Source organism: Acartia tonsa, chromosome 4 (genome assembly GCF_053477335.1).
Source record: "Acartia tonsa isolate MP-2025a chromosome 4, ASM5347733v1, whole genome shotgun sequence".
Lineage (NCBI taxonomy): Eukaryota > Metazoa > Arthropoda > Copepoda > Calanoida > Acartiidae > Acartia > Acartia tonsa.
Genome location: NC_137263.1, coordinates 22,915,536 through 22,935,862, shown reverse-complemented (window position 1 = coordinate 22,935,862; position 20,327 = coordinate 22,915,536). Strand labels below are relative to the sequence as shown.

Genomic DNA, 20,327 nt, shown 5'->3' with positions numbered 1-20,327 from the left:
TATTACAATAATTTACGATTTAGGAAGTGTAGCAGCTATACAACCGTTACCAGAAAGTCCGTACGTCCGTTTAAAACATTCTAATTTCTTACTTTTTTGACAACAAATTTGATAACAACTTTTGAATACTATTATTCCTATTACGACAACGTTATAAGCGAGGCATCTCTATATTAAAGTTCTAAAAATGCAAGTATTTTTCCTAAACAGTATCCTGTATTTGGATTAGATCTTATAAATATAAAGAAACTAAATATATCCCTATGCAGGGCGCGGCATCTGCAGTAAACTGCAGTTTTTAAGAAACCGCAGACCCACCCCCTAAAATTTAACCAATTCGTTGCCGACGCAGCTTTTTTTATTCGATGGCTGGTTTAATCCACAGCGGTTGCGAAATGTCGGCTGCGGAGCCCTGGAATAGAGCAAGTATAAGATATTAAGATTAGATTGCATCCTTGCAAAACTAATCATTGCACAAACCTTAAATATTCATAACAAATCCTAAAGATGCTGGATTTATAAAGGGAGGGGTTCAGTTTGTCAAACTACCGTAATTGCTTTTTGAATTTTTCCGGGAAGCTCTTTATAGTGCCTAAAAAAATGACGTCATATAATACAAATTACCAATGATAGGCAAATACACAGACTAAATTACTAATGGCAGGCCAGTATGCATTTTAATTGACCAATGGTAGGCCAGTATGATGTCATTTTTTATTTGCACTATAAAAAGCTTTACCTACGGGCCTTTTTGTCTTTTCCTAGCCTTTTTTTTATCATTGTATATTTTAATAACCTTTAATATCTGGTATGTCATTTAGTACGTAGTTCAACATTTAAAAAAACTTCGACAGATTGACAAAAATAATCCCTACTTACATTGTACATACTCAGGCCAATAACTATGGGTGCATGGAATATAGAGAGAGAGGAGACATTGGGCTGTTAATACACTAGTCCCCAAAGTTTTCTAATATCGTTTTCTTATTCGTTGGATTATCAACTTTTGGGACTTTTATTGTATTCTTGTTGGTTGGTTCTTTAGGTTGAGTCACTAATTGTAATCTTCAGAAGGGGGTAATTTTGTATATTTCATGAGGGATGTATTGTACATCAATTTATCGACCATTGTCTTATACCCTTAGAACCCTGATGGAATAGCTTTAATTAAATTAATTTAATACTCATTTTACAGAAAAAAAGTGTAAAAATGCGCGCATTCATTAGAAATTAGCTGTGAGATCACCAGAATTCAATACAATTAAGCAAATAAGATTTATTTTACAAAAAAAAGTCGATACTGTACAGGGATCTTAAGGGATAAGACGATGGCCTATAAATTGATGTACATCCCCAATGGTGATACACAAAATTACCCCTTCTGCAGATTTATACAATTAGTGGTAAAAACGTTTGGACAAAGTCCCCAAGGGTTTTAAGACATCTAATAATAAGAAAACGGTATTATAAGACTTTGGAGACTAGTGTAATAAACAGCCCATTGTCTCCTGCCTCCCTGGATGCTGTCAGACTGTTAAATACAAAATTAGCAAGATTAAAATTTGTTTCTCACTTTTACTGAAAAAAAATGTGCAAAAACATGTTGTACAAAAGACGGCTAATTAGGGTTAATTTGGCAGAAAATTGTGGCAAAAATTGACAATTGAGTTTTATTTTTTGTTCAGATCAATTTCATCAGCTGTGAAGCAGAGGTTTCCAACTTTAGATCATGTCGTTGAAGCAGGTACATATTTGATTCATAAAAAAACGTTTCTTGTTTTCTCGTTTTTCAATATATTGAAGTTGATATGACTATTGGCTCTCTATCAGTTATTTGTCCGATGATGTGACAAATAACAGGTTTAGTCATATTTCATAAGCTTACAGATGTTTTTTTAGGCTTTTAAAATTAGGTATAACTATCTACTGTGATATATGGTGGTTTACCTCATATTGCATCTTAAACACAAACAATTAAAAAAAAAAAATATTTTTATTATTATATACTTTATGTAGGTTGGGTTAAGTAAAGATAGTGTGAACACTACTGGGATAGGGCCCTGCAGGTTAGAGCCCCATCGCAGAGCAAGAAATAAGTTTTTCTCCAAAAATGAAAGATAAGGGGGGGGGGGGGTGGGGGTTCAATATTAAAATAAGGTTTTCGTGAAAGCACCAGATAGGCTTACCTAAGCGATAGATTTTATAAGAAGGAAGGTGTACATAATTTATTTGATGTGATAGCGATTACTTCAGTGTCTTTTTGGGGGCAAAATTGTTTTAAATATTAAAATATTTAAAACTTTTTAAAAATTAAGACATTATAATTATAGTCCTAAAAAACAGATGTATTTATTTAAACATACTCAAAAAAGTCAATTAAGATTTTTCCATTTCTAAAGAAAAATGTTTTTGTTTGTAATGTAAAGGTCACACACAAGAATTATCAGGGCTCGGCAGCCGCACATCACCCTCAAATTTAAACTGCAAAAAAAAGAAATTCTAAAAAAGACGGATTGTCTGTTTGTGAAAACAGGCTTACACATCAAGCTGAATTTCCAAGTTGTACAAGTTATAAAATGACGATTTCACTGGGGCTTATATGCTGCTGCCGAGCCCTGAGAATTATTTTCTATTAGGATAGTTATTGTCCTTATAGCGGTGTCCAATTACTGTCGCATTTTATTGAAGATTTTATAGTGACTAAAAAAATGACGTCATACTGGCCTACCATTGGTAAATTAAAATGTAAACTTTCATACCATTGGTAAGTTAGACTGTGTGTTACGGACGTAAGGAAGGACTGATCTAATTATAGAAAAGCTTCGTTTTTTTAAACCAATGTTTTAAGTTACAAAATGAAATAGGAAAGAATAATTGAAAAAGAAATATATATAATAGTTTCTTGTGGTAAAAATCATTAATCATAGCCTATAATATTAAATATACAATAATGGAAATTTTGTTAAAACAAAATTAATAATTTTTATTTCTAAATAATTCATATGTTTATTGATATGATTTATTTTATTGTATTAAATATTTTTTGATTGGGCGGCTCCGGCTTTTTTTTATAATGGGGTTAGAGATTAGAGGGTTTTTTATTGAAAAAATAGTCTTAAACCATCCCAGGTCTCACATAAAGCTTTATTAAAATAAAGAACTCAATCTGTCCAGGGGTTATTAAGATCTTAACGTACTAAATGAACGACTACATCCAGCGAAGCGAAGCATATACATACTACATACAGGCTGTTTTTTTTTAATAGGTTAAAAGTATTGCTTAATATAACCCACTTGCCATTGACAGAAATTAATAATCAATATCTTAATTTCTTCATTGTGTTGAGGCATTTTGTATAAGAAAAAAATACTTGGCGATTTTCAATAAATTATGGCCAATTTAAAGAGTGTGCAAAAATGCGTGCATTTTTAAAAATCGAATTGCCCGGCTTGTGTTAAAAGTAGAAAAATGTTATGCATAGCGTTAGAATTGTAAACTCTAGTTTTTGGAAATGTATGTATCATATTCATGCAATTTGTAGTATAGAAGCTACGTTGGAAAATGTGAGAAAGGTTGAAAAGTTTTAAGTAAATTGGGACATTTACCATGTAGCTCCAATACTATACGTAGCATAGGAATATTTCTTAAACACCAAAAAACTAGAGTTTTCTACTATTACCACAAGCCGGGCAATTTAATTTTTAAAAATGCGCACATTTTTTGCACACTCTTTAAATTGGTCATGATCCAAAAATCTTCCAAAAATAGGTAGTTTGGAAAAACCGGTTTTTAAGGCATAATTTGTTAAAAAATCGCCAAGTATTTTTTTCTTATACAAAATGCCTCAACACAAAGAAGAAATTAAAATATTGATTATCAATTTCTGTCAATGGCAAGTGGGTTATATTAAGCAATACTTTTAACCTATTAAAAAAACACCCTGTACAAGATTAGAATATGAGATAGGTATAATTGCACATGGAGGGAGGGGACATTGGGCTGATAATTAAACTAGTTCCCAAAGTTTTAAGATTTGGATTTCTAATTCCAGTGGCGTGCGAAGCACTTTGTCTAGGGTGTGGGGGGCATTTTGAAGATTTTGCCCCCCCCCCCCCTGAATCAAAGTGCTCCCAGGGGACACTTTGCTTTAGAGGGAAGGGGGGGGGGCATTTTGATTATATATACTAATTTTAAATAAGGGAGGTTTAAGGGGTGGGATTATTTGATTATGGGCCTTCTAGTCCTTATCCCTTCTTCCCCATCCCTTCCCCCATCCCTATTTCCCATTTCGCTCCCCCATCTCTTCCCCCCCATCTTTTCCCCATCTCTTCTCCCCCATCGCTAGGGGGGAGCGATTGCCCCAAATGTCCCCTTCGGTTCGCACGCCACTGTCTTATTCGTTGGCTTAACAACTTTGGGGATTTAATTGATTTTTGTTCGGTTGGTTTATTATGTTTAGTGTTCAAATGTTTCAATCACAGATTGTAATTTACAAAATGGGTAATTTAGGATGTACATCAATTTATCAGCCATTGTCTTATCTCTGATTAATATTATTACAGACTAAAGATAAATTATAATTTTGTGAAACTTGGCTCTGTAGTTTTCTTGTCAGCATTTTAGATATTGTAGTCTTCATTATAGGTTACTAGCTACTCTGTAATTAACTTTGTCTGACTGTCTAGAGCCAGGGGTCTAAAGAGATAAGTCGATGGTCGATAAATTGATGTACATTCCCAATGATGATAAATAAAATTACCCCATCTGTAGATTAAAATTAGCGGTTGAAACGTTTGAACACTCAACTTAATAAGCCAACCAACTATAATTCCCTATAGTCCCCAAAGTTGCTAGGCCAACGAATAAGAAACGTTATTGTAAAACTCTGGGAAATAAACAACCTATTGTCCCCTCTCTCTCTGGCCAGAGGCTTTTTTTGAGAGGGGGAAGTGAGTTTTTTTTGGCAGGGTGGGGTTGAGCTCCATTGGATGTTTTTTTTGGCAATTTCCACAGGGAGGGAGGGGACATTGGGTTGTTTATTACACTGGTCCCCAAAGGTTTATAATAACGTTAACTCAACAACCATGGGAACTTTTATTGTTTTTTTGATCTGTTGGTTCATTTAGTGCCCAAACGTTTCAACAACTAATTTTAATCTACAGAAGGGATAATTTTGTGTATCATTATTGGGGATGCACATCAATTCATCTACCATTGTCTTATCCCTTTAGTTCTCTGAATTTCCCTACTTCAGATGACGGACATTTAAAACACTTTTAAAAATTTGTTTTTAATAATTTTAGTTAATGATTCTAGATTACCTAAGTTAAAAATTTTCAGCGATTACCCGTTTTACCTAGATATTTAAAGTTTTTTTTGTTTTACTATAAAAAGAATGCAAACTTCAGTTAATGCAAGGCCTAAATTTGTCGTCGTGTGAACTTGAATGCAAGGTTTAGCTCAAGCTTAAACTTTTAGATATTAGAGCTGTACATTATTTAACGTTTTAAGATTATAGTTGTTTTTCACAGTTTATATGTTATTTCTATTTTTTTATGATAGTTAAAAGCAGAAGGGGTAAGCTCTTTTTAGACAATGACGACATACAATACAAATGACAAATGATAGGCCAATACACAAACCAAATTGTTAATGGCAGGCCAGTATACATTTTGATTGACTAATGGTAGGCCAGTATGACGTCATTTTTTATAGGCACTATAAAAAGCTTCCAGAAGGTACGGATAAATTATTTGATCCAGTTCACCAAATTTGGGGCCTTATTGTGGCCCTTTTCAGAATATAAAAACCCAAAGACTAAAAATATTGATAAGGTCTAATACTTGTAATGTATCTAAAACAATATACTTGAAACATTTTTGTGCAATAAGATGTTGAGAAGAAAGGATTAGTTAGGACAACTGGCGTTTAACCAATTAAGCATAAAAAATTATTCTTTATAATTGTCAAAGACTAAGAAAATCCCAAAGCTTGAGGCAAGGTCTTTAAAATAAAACTAATAAATCAAAAAAACTTGATTCTTTCCTCCCCAAAATTATACCCACGGGGGTTAGGATTGTCTAGCAAACATTTTTTTATTGATATTTTTTTCTTTGGGGGAGGGTCATATCTCTTATCGCACTCAAATAGCCTAAAACTGTTTATAGCCGTTTATAAGATCTTACTGGACAAACATTTATATAAGGAGGTATACTAATGTTGTATGCAATTTAGTATGAAAAGTTGTGCGGAATTGATAGTGCACCGTCAGGACAAGATCATGTGACTCAAATGTGTTTATGAAATTAAGTTCAATGTTTGTTTCACTGAGTTCTTAATTTGTTGTGACTTTCATTGTCCTGCACTAATTGTCAATACCAGGGATGGATTTTTAAAAGATGCCGCGTTTTTTCTCGACATTTTTTACGCTATGAATAACAAGCGCAGCATTCGCGAAATCTAAACAGAGTATACAACTATTTATTTAATTATTTCGCTTTTGTTGGTACAGCCTTTTTCAAAGAAAAACAAATTTTCTTAGATCCATTTTTGCTGCATATTAATTAATATATCTTTTTAGAGCTATATTAGACACTTGCAGCTACGCTACTAGAAGCCTCTAGGGGCACTGGTAGGAAGGTGAAAAGTCGACCTCATCCCATTTTAAATTTAAGTTTCAAAAGATTTTAAAAATATTTTTTGGGGGGAGGGGAGTGAAAACACCCTCCCCAAAAATAGTTTAAAACCTTCCCAGGACCTATAAGAAGCTTTACTGTAAAGGAGAACAATTTCGGTTCAGCGGTTAGCGAGATCCTTCGGGACAGACAAAAAACGCTTACTACTTTATATAATAGGATTATACAAATGGCTAAAATAATAATTTTAAAATTTTGAATTCTTAAATTGTATCTTTTAAAAACCCATCTCGGGGATTGGAACGCCAATGGCAGATAAGATTAATCTCATTCCAGTCATTCAATGCAGAATTGAGGGGATGGTCAATTTAATTGTCATTAGTGTCCAACTTTTCACCGCAAGCTGCCTATTTAAAAAGTCTATCTTTTAATCATAAGGAATAGTGGTGTAAGTCCTGACATTAATCTTCCCATTGGATTATAAAGTACAATGAAAGTTTTTATTTGCGGTGGGTTGGGAAGTTAAATACATATCGTGTATGATCATTAAATTGAATTATGCTTTAAAGTTCAAATTTAAAAATTGTATTAAGCGTAAGCGTACATACAGAAAGATATTTTTTGGGAGTGGAGGGAGTAACTAAAAAAATTATAAAAAAAATTACTCCCAACCACAAGATTTTAATAATCAAGATTTTCTTTTTTTAACATCCTGTCAAAACTTTTTCCTGCTATTTTTTCAACCCATCAAATTATTTTAGGTTTCATGACGCCAACCGAAAAGGAGTTATTTGCTGCTGTCCCGGCGAACGAGTTCAACACGTACTGGGTGCCGTGTACATGGTTCGTGTACAGGATCCAGGAGGCCACGAAGAGGGGCAAGCTCCTCAACCAGTACTCCCTAGAGAACATCATGCGGGTAGGTTCATTTGAAGAAAAAAATGCGCAATTTTTAAATTTTTGTTCAGTGTTTATGTAATGGTAAACAATTTATAAATTTTTTCATTTTAATCTTTAATTAATGTAGTTTTTTTAATAATAAATCATGTATAGCATCGTATTACAAACAATATTCTACGAAAAGTAATAGAAAAATCATAAAATTAAAATCAGTTTTCTTAGACTAGCCAATCAAAACTGGTTTTAATCTAATATATTTTTGCATTTTAATATCCGCGGAAAGCTGTCTATAATACGCTTACTATTTATATGTTAGAGATTAAATAATTTGTTAGTTTGTAATATAATATTCATTTGAAACACCTAGGAAAGCTTAACAATGTCAAGAGTAATCTTATAAATTCTTTTCTTATAGAAAGTAAGGTCATGTCCACATGAACATACAAACAAAATAACACACACACACTCACACATGCACACACACACACACACAAAGTATAAACAAGGACAACAATGTACCAAAGAAGCGCATTAAACATTGCAAAAATCCATGCAAAATTTTAAATCGTTTTCCAACATAACAGCTGAAAGGTTTTAAAAACATCTATTTTCGTTACTATCGGTTACGCCCAAAGCAATTTAGGAATCTGTATTTAAAGGGGAAAATAGGAGTTAGAAATATAGTTAAAAACCATCCTATGAAAATGTGAAATACTAAAACTATCACAGGGCCTATGGTAAGCTTACCTAAAATAGAGAACTTAATCGGAACAGTACTTATCAAGATCTTAAGCTTCAGACAAAAAATACCTTACTACTTTATATAATAGGATATGACTGTCACGGATGGACTTACAAACGAATATCATAATATTATAGAGTGGTCTTGCTATTTAAAATATGCATAGCAGAGTTCTAAATAAGTAATTAGTTGTTGCTTCTAGATTTAAAGGCATAAAAGTTGCCTAATAATTACCCAACATGTCCCTTGCACACTTTTTAATGACGGTTTAACTAAAAAATAAGAATACTAGCATAGTACAGCTTTATTTGAATGACCTAAGCCTGAAGTTTTTAAGTATAATTGCATATAAAAATTGCAGAAAACGAACAACGTTTTTAATCAGATTCTTTTACAAACTACTATTTTTTTTTTATAGGAGTCGATAGGGTGTTTTGACATAATTTATATTAGTAGCCAGATTTATAAAATTACTGAAAAAAATCTTCTATTATTATAAGAAAAATCTTCAAAAATTGGATATTTTCTATAGTTAATGATCCCTATATGATTTTAGAACATTTAAATTAAAACTTGGGGTTACTGTGATCTATCTATAAAACAAAGTAGAATAATGTCTGTCCGTCTGTCTGTCCGTCCGTCTGTCCGACCGTCCGTCTGAAGCTTAAGATCTCGGTAACCACTGAACCGATTGGATTCTACTCTTCAGGGTATATACCTATTGGTCCTGTGGTGGTTTTAAGCTATTTTCTTGGAGGTGGGACAACCCCAACCCCCCCAAAAACAAAAAAAATCCCCTCCCATTTTTTAAAATTTGATACTGTTTCAGTCCAGGGCAGTTCCAATTTTTTTCCCCCCGAAAATTTTGAAATTGATACTGGGGCAGCTCCAATTTTTTTTTAATTACCTCTTTGGGCAAAGCCCCTAGAGGCTAGGGGCGAAGCCGCTAGTTATTTTTAAAGAACCCACCTCAGCTTTGCTAGTAAAGTTTTAAAAGTACAGATTCTAATTTTGTGTAATTTTGGGCAACATTTTATTGTTATGTTTATGACAAACAGTTACTGTAAGTACACCGCGCAAAACAATTAATGTGCAGGTTTAGGAATAAAAATCATGTTTTTCTTTATTTTTTGCGCACAAATTTTTATGTCAGGTGTTCAGCATTTTGTATGACATAGGAAAATTATATTTTTAGATCTAAATATTAATACTTGGATCTTACACCAGATTATCTTGTACTCTAATCAAGTGAAACTTGTAGGTGGCTAAAATAACACCCCGCCCCCATCCCATTCCCTCCTACTGGATGAAGGAACTGACCAATAAGTGATGGACATTTTAGCAACCAAAATTGGCGATTATTTTGATAGGTTGGTTCATTAAATTGAGCGTCCAAACGTTTCAATCACTAGGTTTAATCTACAGTAGCATTATTTTTGTGTATCATCATTGGGGATTAGCCATTGTCCTATACCTTCAGATCCCTGGCTTCATGTACATACATAGTACTATGTACAACATTTACAAAAATAAAATAAAAAAAACTGAAATTGCACTCTACTCTATATCCTCAACAAAACTTTCAAACACCTCCTTCAAAACTTTCGAGATAAAAATCAGTTTACCCAGATTTTTTCCTTCATATTTTTTATCTTTGTACAAATTTAATGAATAGATGAAATTTTCTGCAATTTTAAACTATTTTTTTTTCTTTCATAAAAATGCATATTTAATTTGAAAATTAGCCAGATTAAACTGAATTAACGTGCATTAACAATAAAAACAAGGACAACAAGAGTATCTAAGAGTTGCAAAGTAAGAGATAATAATTGTTGCAAAACAGACGGAGGGATACATTGAGTTATAGAGTGGAGGTTCATATGCTAATAAGATATTTTGTAGAAATTTTAGAAGGCTTCATAAATCACACTTTCTAATAATGCCATGGATAAAAATGTGTAGACGGACATTGATCATGGGAATATACACAAGGACATACATGCAGAGACTGATATCTAACAACATAGAGTGTAGCTTCGCTACTTACAAGGGACAAAATTAATGTTAGCTAAACCTAATTATCGTGTTTTAAAATCATTTAGAAATATTTCACATGGATAAAAATATAATGGACGGACATTGGTCAGGGGAATATACACAAGGACATACATGCACAGACTGATATCTAACAACATAGAGTGTAGCTTCGCTACTTACAAGGGACAAAATTAATGTTAGCTAAACCTAATTATCGTGTTTTAAAATCATTTAGAAATATTTCACATGGATAAAAATATAATGGACGGACATTGATCAGGGGAATATATACAAGGACATACATGCAGATACAGATTCTACAATTATAGAGTAGCTTTGCTACTTAAGAAGGGACAAAATTAATGTTAGCTAAACCTGAATTATCTTGTTTTAAAATATTTAGAAATATGTCACTTTAAAATGAAGATGTCAGGTTGGGAGAAAAAAAACAAATACTTCTTGTAACAAGGATGATTGAGAAGCGTGGCAAAATATAAATACATCTATAGTTAGTGTCCAGGGAGGGAGGGAGGGGACATTGGGCTATTTATTACACTAGACCCCAAAGTTTTGTAATAACGTTTTCTTATTTATTGGCTTAACAACTTTGGGGGACTTCTATTGGATTGGTTTATTAAGTTGAGTTTCTCCAAACGTTTTAAGAAATCTATAGAATGGGTCCAAGAATCTATAGAATGGGTAATTTTGAGTATCATCATTGGGGATGTACTTAAATTTATCGACCATTTTCTTATCCCTTTTGATCCCTGGTTAAAGTGACTATTTTAGTGTTACAAAAGTGTCCAGAAAAGGCGGGAAAGGATAAGGAAAACTATTCAAAAAAAGTATTTTTTAAAAATTTTAACTACGGACTTTCTGGTAACGATTATGGAGATGCTACGCTTTCTAAATCGTACTGTTATGGGAAACAACATTCAAAGTTTTAAATCGATAGGACAATTCTAAATTAACGAAAAGAGGTAACCATTACGGACAGACCGACCCTAATTATAGAAAAGCTTCACTTTTACAATACAGGTAAGTTGGGGAGAGAAAAGGTTTTATGGGGAAAGAAAAATGTATTTTTATATTTTAACAAGGACAAACATGTGAATTGTTAGCGATGTAATAACAAGATGATAACAACATTTTACATAAAAGTAGAACAAATGAAATAAATAGGTATTTTTGTACCTCAAAAATCAGAAATATGAGCCCAATTATGTTTTATTGTATTATCTCTCATACGATCTAGAAAAGTTATTACCGCGGATATTAAAATGTAAAATTATAAGATTAAAACCAGTTTTGTTAGGCCCTAAAGGTTGAAGGCCCGGGCTAACAAAACTAGTATTAATTTTAGGATTTAATATACGTGCAAAATTGTTTGTAATACGATGCTATACATGATTTTTTCGGTTCTAATTCGTCGGATATCAATTGGTTTCGAAGCCATATTGGAAAACTTAATCTTTTGACGTTTTTAATCTATGACAAACTACGGAAAGACCTTTACTTATAGAGAAGCTGTGTTATTTAAAATGGGCGGATGAAAGATTCCCCCCAATATTCTTGACACCCAGTGACATCTGTTTAAATAAGATTTTAACATATATTGGACCAAAACGACAAAAAATGTTAAAAACTAAAATATTGTGTCCTACGAAATTGACAATAATACAAAACTGCCTGGTGTTAAATGATAATATGCAAGTGTTGTGATACATAATACTTAAATAAATATGAAAAAATTATGCTCAAAAAAGTTGAAAATATAAAACATTTTATGTGGATTTAACATATTTGTTGGTGCCATTAAAATGCAAGGTCAAAGTTGCAATTAGTTAAAATTTTAATGTTTTAACTTTTTTTGCACTTAACTACTCTAAAACCAGTTTTAGTACCAAATCTAAGCTATTTCAATGGATGTAGAATATATACGTGGATATTATGGACGAGGGTAAAATTGTCGTCGATTTATGTTGCTAACATTGAACTCGATTATTGATCAGTTCGTTCATCCATTTCGAGGGGAAGGGATTGATAATGGGGTCGGTAAAGGTATGGTTAATACAGCCTGCTTCCAGTTTCACTTTATTAAATCCAAGTAACAATAGGTAATAAACATTGCTATTTCAGAAATAACTGTGTCTGACCTTTTAATCAAATTAAAATTAGTAGGATTTATTTAAGAAAACCAAATTTCTAATCATCTAACTGTTTAATATTTTCTCAACAATCGATATAATACTATTACTTGGATGTTACACCATATTTTCATTTACTCTGACAAAGTGATGCTTGCAGCTGGCTAAAATAACGATAACTCTCATCCACCCCATTTACCCAAGCCTATCCCCTTCTTCTGGATGAATGAAATGATCAATAACTGAGGTCCATATTATCAAGCTAAATTGACGACAACATTTTTCCTGTTAATAATATTTCCACGTATATTTTATATCCTTTTTCTTAACCCTATGTCACTGGGAATGTGTTTATCCCGCAAACGACATAGACACTGCACAAACTCATACAAATAAGAGAACATAGATAGAGAATAGCAAAATTATTGCAAAAAATATTATAAAGAAACAGTCTATTAAAATCCTCTGAAACTTAAAATAAAAAGCAGCGGCCACTCATTTTATAACATTAATTATCAGATTAATGAAAAAAATCTCGCTTGGATTAAAAAAAAATAATTCAGTTAGTCATTTAAAATTTATTGCCTAAAAAACCTTTTAGTCACATGCTCTTATTAAGTCAAACTGTTCATAATTAACAGTTTAATAAAAATTGTCTTAATAAACGAACTTGACTCTAGGGTTACACCCAAGTTTACGAAAAATATGCGAAAAACTGACCCCCTTTGTCTATAAATTGAGGAATAGGGTGGCTAACAATGACACAGCCAACCCCCCCCCCAAAAAAAAGAAAGAAAATACATACATATTTGTCTCAATCCTAGTCGCAGATGCAATTTAAATGGCATTCAGCCCGAGGAATAAAATTTCTTTCCTTCATTTTACAATTCTATAAATAAGAAGCAAACTCTGTTATTTTTCATGAGTTATTTTTGTTCATTTGCTTGACATTTTATTTCATTTTGTTATTTTCCTTTATTTATCGCACTGCACCTTTAATTGGAGAATTTCAAGAGCTATTCTATGTAATAATGAAATTAAAACAACTTATTTAGGAGTTTTGTGAATTTCGTGCGAAATGTGGACTCTTGTGGTGCTATGACTGGGTGTCTATTCCTATGGTTTATACCCAGGTATATTTTTCAATTTTATCTCCTTGTTAATATCAACGATGTTTTTTAAAAGCGAAGCTTTTCTATAATCAGGGTATGTCCGTCCGTAACGATTAGCTTTTTTCGTTAATTTAGGCATGTTAGAATTGTCCTATCGATTTCAAACTTTGCATGGTGATTCCTGTAGTAGTTAGGTTTTATGTGATCTAATTTTCTGATTGATCTAAGTTTTTGTATACTGATTCCTGGGAAAACAAAGTACAATATTATAAGCGAAGCAACTCTATAATTAAGTCCTAAAAATGTAAGTATGTCTATAAACATTATTCTGTATCAAGCAGTTTTCAACAAATTTACTTACAATTTTTCTTCACCTCTTATACATTTATATTCTGATTATTCAGTTCTGACACTATACAACTGTTAATCGTCCGTTTGTTCTACCGTTTCTGTGCTTCGCTTTTATGGATGTTGTCATCCTTGTTTACCAGTAATTCCATTGTTAATCTAAATATGTGATTATTTTTTTTTACTGTACACTATCTAGAATATAAAGTAGAACTATATTTGTCTGTCTGTCTGAACCTAAAGATCTCAGCAACCCGTGAAGCTAATGGGTTCAACTCTTTAAGGAATATATCTACTGCAGTGGTTTTAAGCTAAAAAAATTATCCACAAATAATTTTCATCAATTTTGTTTTAAAATATTGGGAACGTACACCGATTTGTCGTACACTGTCTTGTTTAATATAATTTGCGAAGTTTCGTATAAATTCATCCTTGTTAATTGCAGAGAACCCATTTTCGCATAGATTTATCTAATATGCAAAAATAAAATTTTGAAATTGAATATAAAGAAGTTTGGTAAAGAAAAGTTTATGTAAAAGTTTCTTCCTAAAGCGGATTAATTAGTGATGGGGGGAGGGATGTGTTGGGGAAGGGGGTGGAAAAAGCGGGTTAGGATTAAAATATTTCTTGGGTAAATTTAAGTAAATAATTTTTTATACAAGATTTATTTTGTTGAAATTTAGAGGCCATAAATAGATTTAGGGGGGAGGGGAATGCGGGGTTTCAAAGGTTTGAGGAGGATAATCTAATTTATTTTTGAAATTATTTTTAAGGAGGTTAACCATTTACCCGCAACCCCCCCCCCCCTTCTTGGACATATATTAAGTTAAACAAACCTTTCGGTGAAGAATCGAGTTACAGTCAATTTTCCACTAATATTAAAATAAAATCATAAAATTAATTCCAGATTTTGTTGGCCCGGGACTTGGGCCCCTAGGAGCCAAGAAAACTGGTTTAATCATTAAATTTTTTTTATTAATAACTATTCTTTCCCTTTCAGGTCGTGACATTGGCCACCTACGTGTTCTTCATATTCACCATCATCGGTCGTCAGAAGATCGACGGGTACAACGTGCAAAAGGCCATGCGCAGCGGCAGAATTCCCCTCGACATTGATCTCTACATTCCGATATTTACAGGTGCACAATCAAATCCGCAAAAGTATCTAATTAACAAATGGCTAGCTCACAAAAGAAATTTATGTGTGGATTTTTTTAAAAGACTTTTTTGGTTGTACTTATTTTGGGAAAAAAATGGTCGAACTCTTAAAGTATTATAATGGATGTATTATTACTTGGATCTTACACCAGATTTTCATGTTCTTTTATAAGTGGAAACACACAGCAGGATAAAATAACGGTTTCCCCTATCAACCTCCTTTACTCCATCCTCTTCCATCCTAATGGATGAACGAACTAACAAATAAATAAGTTTCATGTTAGCAAGCTAAATTGACGAAATCCACGTATATTCTACATCCATAAGCATTACTAAACCTCAAAAAATTAATAGCAAATAAAGGAAATAATGTGTGGAGTAGAACGTAAGTTGCCATTGATAACAGATATAATATATCTAGATGGTTGAACTGGCCTTATAACTCGTCAAACTTAAAATAATTCTATCAATTATTTTTATTGTTCTGATATATATTAAATTTTTATGCGGACATGATTGAAATATAATATTTTCCAGTCCTACAGTTCTTCTTCTACATGGGTCTGCTGAAGGTCGCTGAACAGCTGATTAACCCCTTTGGTGACGACGATGAAGATTTTGAACTTAATTGGCTGATTGACAGACACGTTAAGGTAAAATTAGTTGTACTAAATATTACTTAATAACCTTCACTGAAAAGTGAAACCAAGTTTTTTATAACTCAGCCATGTGACGTCATAAAATAAGGGAGATGAGAGGAGAAGTGGGAAAGAAAATCACATGGCTGATTTTGAGACACTTTGCCTAGTTACAGTTTTTATTTCAGAATAAAAAAAAGTTATATAGTAGTGGTAATCATTTTCAGAAAGAATCAAGAAAAACATTGAAATGTACAATGCAAAGGTTCATAATCATGGTAAAATTATGCTTTGGCAGGCCTTAATTAAAACGCAAATATTTTGTTATCTTACAATACTACATTTTTCTTCTAATGGACGTTATAAACATGCATTGCTTAATATTGTGATACATTTTCAGGCCTCCTTTCTTGGCTGTGATATCTTGATGAACCCAGAAAGAATTCCACCTATGGTCAAGGACTACTACTGGGATAAACAGGTAATTTAAAATTTTTATTCGCGTACTATTGCCCCAAACTCTTCAAGTAGTTCTATTACCCCCTATTGAGAGTTCCTCCCCCCCCCCCTCCTCACCCAAAAAAAATAAATAAAAAGCTTGAATGTCATTGATAGGGTTGTTATATACTTTCCTTATATCTTTTCCATTATAATTCTATATATAAAGGTTTGTAACACCACACTTCTTTCAGACCCTGCAGGTTAATTTAAACCTTGCATTATCCTAACCTTTCCGTGGGGGCGATAATAACCAAACTTTGATGATTATAGCCAACTGAATTTAACCTAACCTATCTATAATTGATTTGTTAAAAGATTGCAATTCAATGTGAATGAGTTCTTATGTTCAACTATATGTAATTGTAGTCTTAAAAAATCATTTGATGTGTTGTGTATGATTTTAATATATTTATTTTGTTAGGACTGTCCTATACCCTACACAGAAGCCTCCATGCACTTTAAGAAGAAAACATACAGAGGCTCTGCTGATGAAATTAAGTAAGAAAATATTTATATTTATACATATATGTATATTTAGTTTAGGGGCATTATGGATATTGCATCTGAGGATAAATACAGTGTGTTTTTTTATGAGAACTTTTTTTAAAGCAATTTTATCCCACTTATAGTTATCAGAATTTAATGATTAATGGTCCATTTTCTTCGTTTTTTAATGCAATTAATAGAACACCAAAAAAAATATTTCAGTTTTTATTTAAAAAGTACAGTAAATCTAATATTCAAAACTTAGGTGTCAAAATCTAAAAATGGTTTTAGCGTATTTTTCTTATGCCTAAATCTTCTACCCTTTGCAAGAAAAAATTGGATTTTCCTCCCTGGTTGAGATATGACCTTTAAACTTTGATATGTTCTAGTACATGTCCCTACTAGTATCTGTATATATTTTTAGCTATATATCTCAACTTTGAAGTGTTTAGCAACCATTCTTGCAAAAGGTTGAATATTTGAACATAAGAAAAATGCGCTAAAACCACTTTTAGATGTTGACACCTAAAATTTGAATTTTAGATTTTACTGATAACTATAAGTAGGGTAAAATTGCTTTCAAAAAAGTTCTCATAAAAAAAACACGCTGTATTTGTCAACAATTAGTTAATATCTTAAATGCTGCAATTTTTTTCCTCGCATTTGGAATATAGATAACCCTATCTTTTTAGTTTTTATAAATATGCAACTTTCTCTAATGTCCACTAATTTGCAATATGTAAAAAAATAAATACTTTTTTTTTTGCAGTTGGAATATCTCTCATATCACTGAATAAAATGACGGGACAGGGTTAAATAAAAAGATTTTTAAACAGTTTATTAATACTGCCAAGTTGGGTTTTAACCATTTCATAGATTAGAGTAATAAAAGCCCTCCCACTATAGACAAGTTTCAAAATTTTGTTGCCGGGCCTTGCAGGCACACATGGCCTTAACCCTGTGGGGTTATTCTTACTCTTGCTTCGCCTTACCTAAAATAAGCACCAACATAGTAATTTTTCTTAAATAAAAATCAAGAAAGAAAATTCAATATTATGAAAAATCTTTTTTATAACTCACTCAGTATAATAATTATACAAAACATTTATTTTAATTAAAAACTGAATGAGACAAAATATACGAGCTTCATTTGACTTAATAAACAATTCGCTTTTATATTTTAGAATTTAAAATACTTCAATGTTTAAAGTATTTAGGCTAGAATTTAGATATAAATATTTCCTTTTTTTTGCATTTTTAACACTTAAAATGAAATTTATATTTACAATATAAAAATAAGTTTTGTCCCTAACTTTTCCACCACTAAATTTTACTTTATTTAAAACATATTTAATTAATGAAAAATATCAAGAAAACATTAAATTGTTTATGAAGATCTTTATAGTGCCTATAAAAAATTGACGTCATACAATACAAATGACCAATACACAAAATAAAGTACCAATGGCAGGCCAGTATACATTTTGATTGACCAATGGTAGGCCATTATGGCGTTATTTCTTTTGTAGGCACTATGAAAAGCTTCTTCTACATGGTCTTCCAAGTTGATTTGATTTTTTAAAGTACCCAATCTTTTTAAGTTTAAAACTATTTTGGTCCCTGGATATTTCAGAGCGCTGGCAGCCGCAATATCGCAGGCGCAAATGCAAAGAATTCACGTGAGTCCAAATTTTAAAAGTTTTTCCCCAGATGTCATTGTTTGCAAAATAAAAATTGCTAAAATTGCCGCACTACAAGATTGATTTACTGAATTAAAATGGAATAAATAAAAAACAAGGATGAAAACGTCCAATAGTAGCAACGCTTTTCTTTAAGACATATTTGAACAAACAAGAACATGAGAGTGCAATTACAAATTTTTATCAAAATTTTAATTTAGTGGTTATTTATCGCATCGTATTATAGAGAACTTTACGCTGATATCAAGATGATAAATTGTAAGGACCGGTCTAACAAAACTGGTATTAATTTTATGATTTTTTATTTTAACATACATAGAAAATTGTCTGTAATTGTAATATAAGGCTACACATGATTTTTCAGAATACAAATGGCTAAAATCGGATCTTATCCAACAGATATTAATCGGTTTCGAAGCCATAATGGAAATAAAATTTCACATATAATTAAGTAGATAAATTGAAAAGTTAAATCTACGAGTTAATAAGAATTATTAGAAAATGTATGAAACATATTTAACAAACGTTTCAGACGGACAGACTAAAATATAGTCAAATCAACATGCATCGTGACTTGTAGAGTAACTACGTTAGTCAAAATTATAATAACCAGTAAATAACTTGTAATGAATTATCCCCCGCTGAATAATCATATAAAGAAAGATGGACAGACCCTAAGTGTCGGGACTTTTGTTCACTTTTACAATAGCTGTGTTTTTATGCTTTACACCTTTTTTGCACATAATGTATTTTTTTCTTCATCAAATCACCTCGGGAGACCAATAACGCTGTCTAACTCATTAAAACATTATTAAAAAGGGGGACTATTCACGAACGATGGCAAGTAATACTTGAATATTTCTAAAATTTTAAGGTTTCTCTTATGCTTTATGTATAAAAATTAACGAAAATATTTTTGTTCTATGAAATAATTTTGAAATATGAAATGAGATGAGTTAAAACATGATCATATGCTCACCCTTGTGATATCTATGTTATGTAACTTTAACTAGGGAGGGGGGGGGGGGGGAATATGTATGTACATAATCAGCTTAGTTAATGTACTTTTAATGCATTAGATGATATTTTACTGTAATTCAGTTTTTGACTCAATGAACTCAACAAAACATTTGATTTCTTCTTCTTTTCTTGGAAACTAAAAATTAATAACATCAATTGCTCTAATTCGTGAATAGTCCCTTTAATTATTATATTAACTGATTAAATTTGCTTCATTGCATTATTTTTAAAATAGTTTTAGCGTCGGCGCTACACAATACTGAATGTATGTCCGTCTATTCTTATGTTAAAGAAAGCTTTGATTTTTTTTAGATTAAAAAGATAAAACCTAATTTAAAATTCTATTTTTATTACTATCATTATTCATTATATGTCAAAGCTGCGCTACTTATGGATGCAATTGTCCTTGTTTATTTTATCTTTATATGCTTGTTAAAATTATGTTGTTTATGTTAGTGTTTCACTTATCTAAAAATTAATCCACAAAATGAAAACAATTTATATTTTTCCGCCACAACTGTGAACCAGAGATCTAAAGGGATAAGACCGATAAATTTATGTACATCCCCAATGATGATTCAAAAAAATAATCCTTCTAGTGATTAAAATTAATGGCTGGAACTTTTGAACAAAAATTCACTGAAGTCTCAAAAGTTGTTAAGCCAACGAATAAGAAACTGTGATTATAAAACTTTGGGGACTAATTTGATAATTAGGCCAATGTCCCCTCCCTGCCTGACTGTGAACGCCTCCCCATAAAAAGCTGTTGGCAATAATTTCCTCTTCTTTTCTAATTTTTATTTTTCAACTCATCTTTTTACCAGCAGCAGACACACAGTACACAGCTTTTTAGTAGCGCAGCTACTTTATAATTAGAGCCTTTCTGTACGTCTATCTGTCAT

At 31.8% G+C, this 20,327-nt stretch overlaps 1 protein-coding gene across 12 annotated transcripts in view; it reads left to right on the top strand.

Moving 5' to 3' along the window:
* The window catches only part of LOC145316466 (bestrophin-4-like), a 47,437-nt gene that overhangs the window by 11,496 nt on the left and 15,614 nt on the right, over positions 1-20,327 (top strand). For 11 of the 12 annotated variants that reach the window (XM_080156985.1, XM_080156989.1, XM_080156984.1 and 8 more), the window contains 7 exons: positions 1,686-1,744; positions 7,398-7,555; positions 13,518-13,595; positions 14,923-15,061; positions 15,618-15,733; positions 16,119-16,199; positions 16,641-16,717. In XM_080156985.1, the coding sequence (XP_080013111.1) occupies positions 1,686-1,744; positions 7,398-7,555; positions 13,518-13,595; positions 14,923-15,061; positions 15,618-15,733; positions 16,119-16,199; positions 16,641-16,717 (708 nt within the window). Of the gene's footprint in view, positions 1-1,685; positions 1,745-7,397; positions 7,556-13,517; positions 13,596-14,922; positions 15,062-15,617; positions 15,734-16,118; positions 16,200-16,640; positions 16,718-18,338; positions 18,385-20,327 lie in introns of all 12 variants that reach the window. The other variant, XM_080156991.1, reaches the window with a different exon arrangement.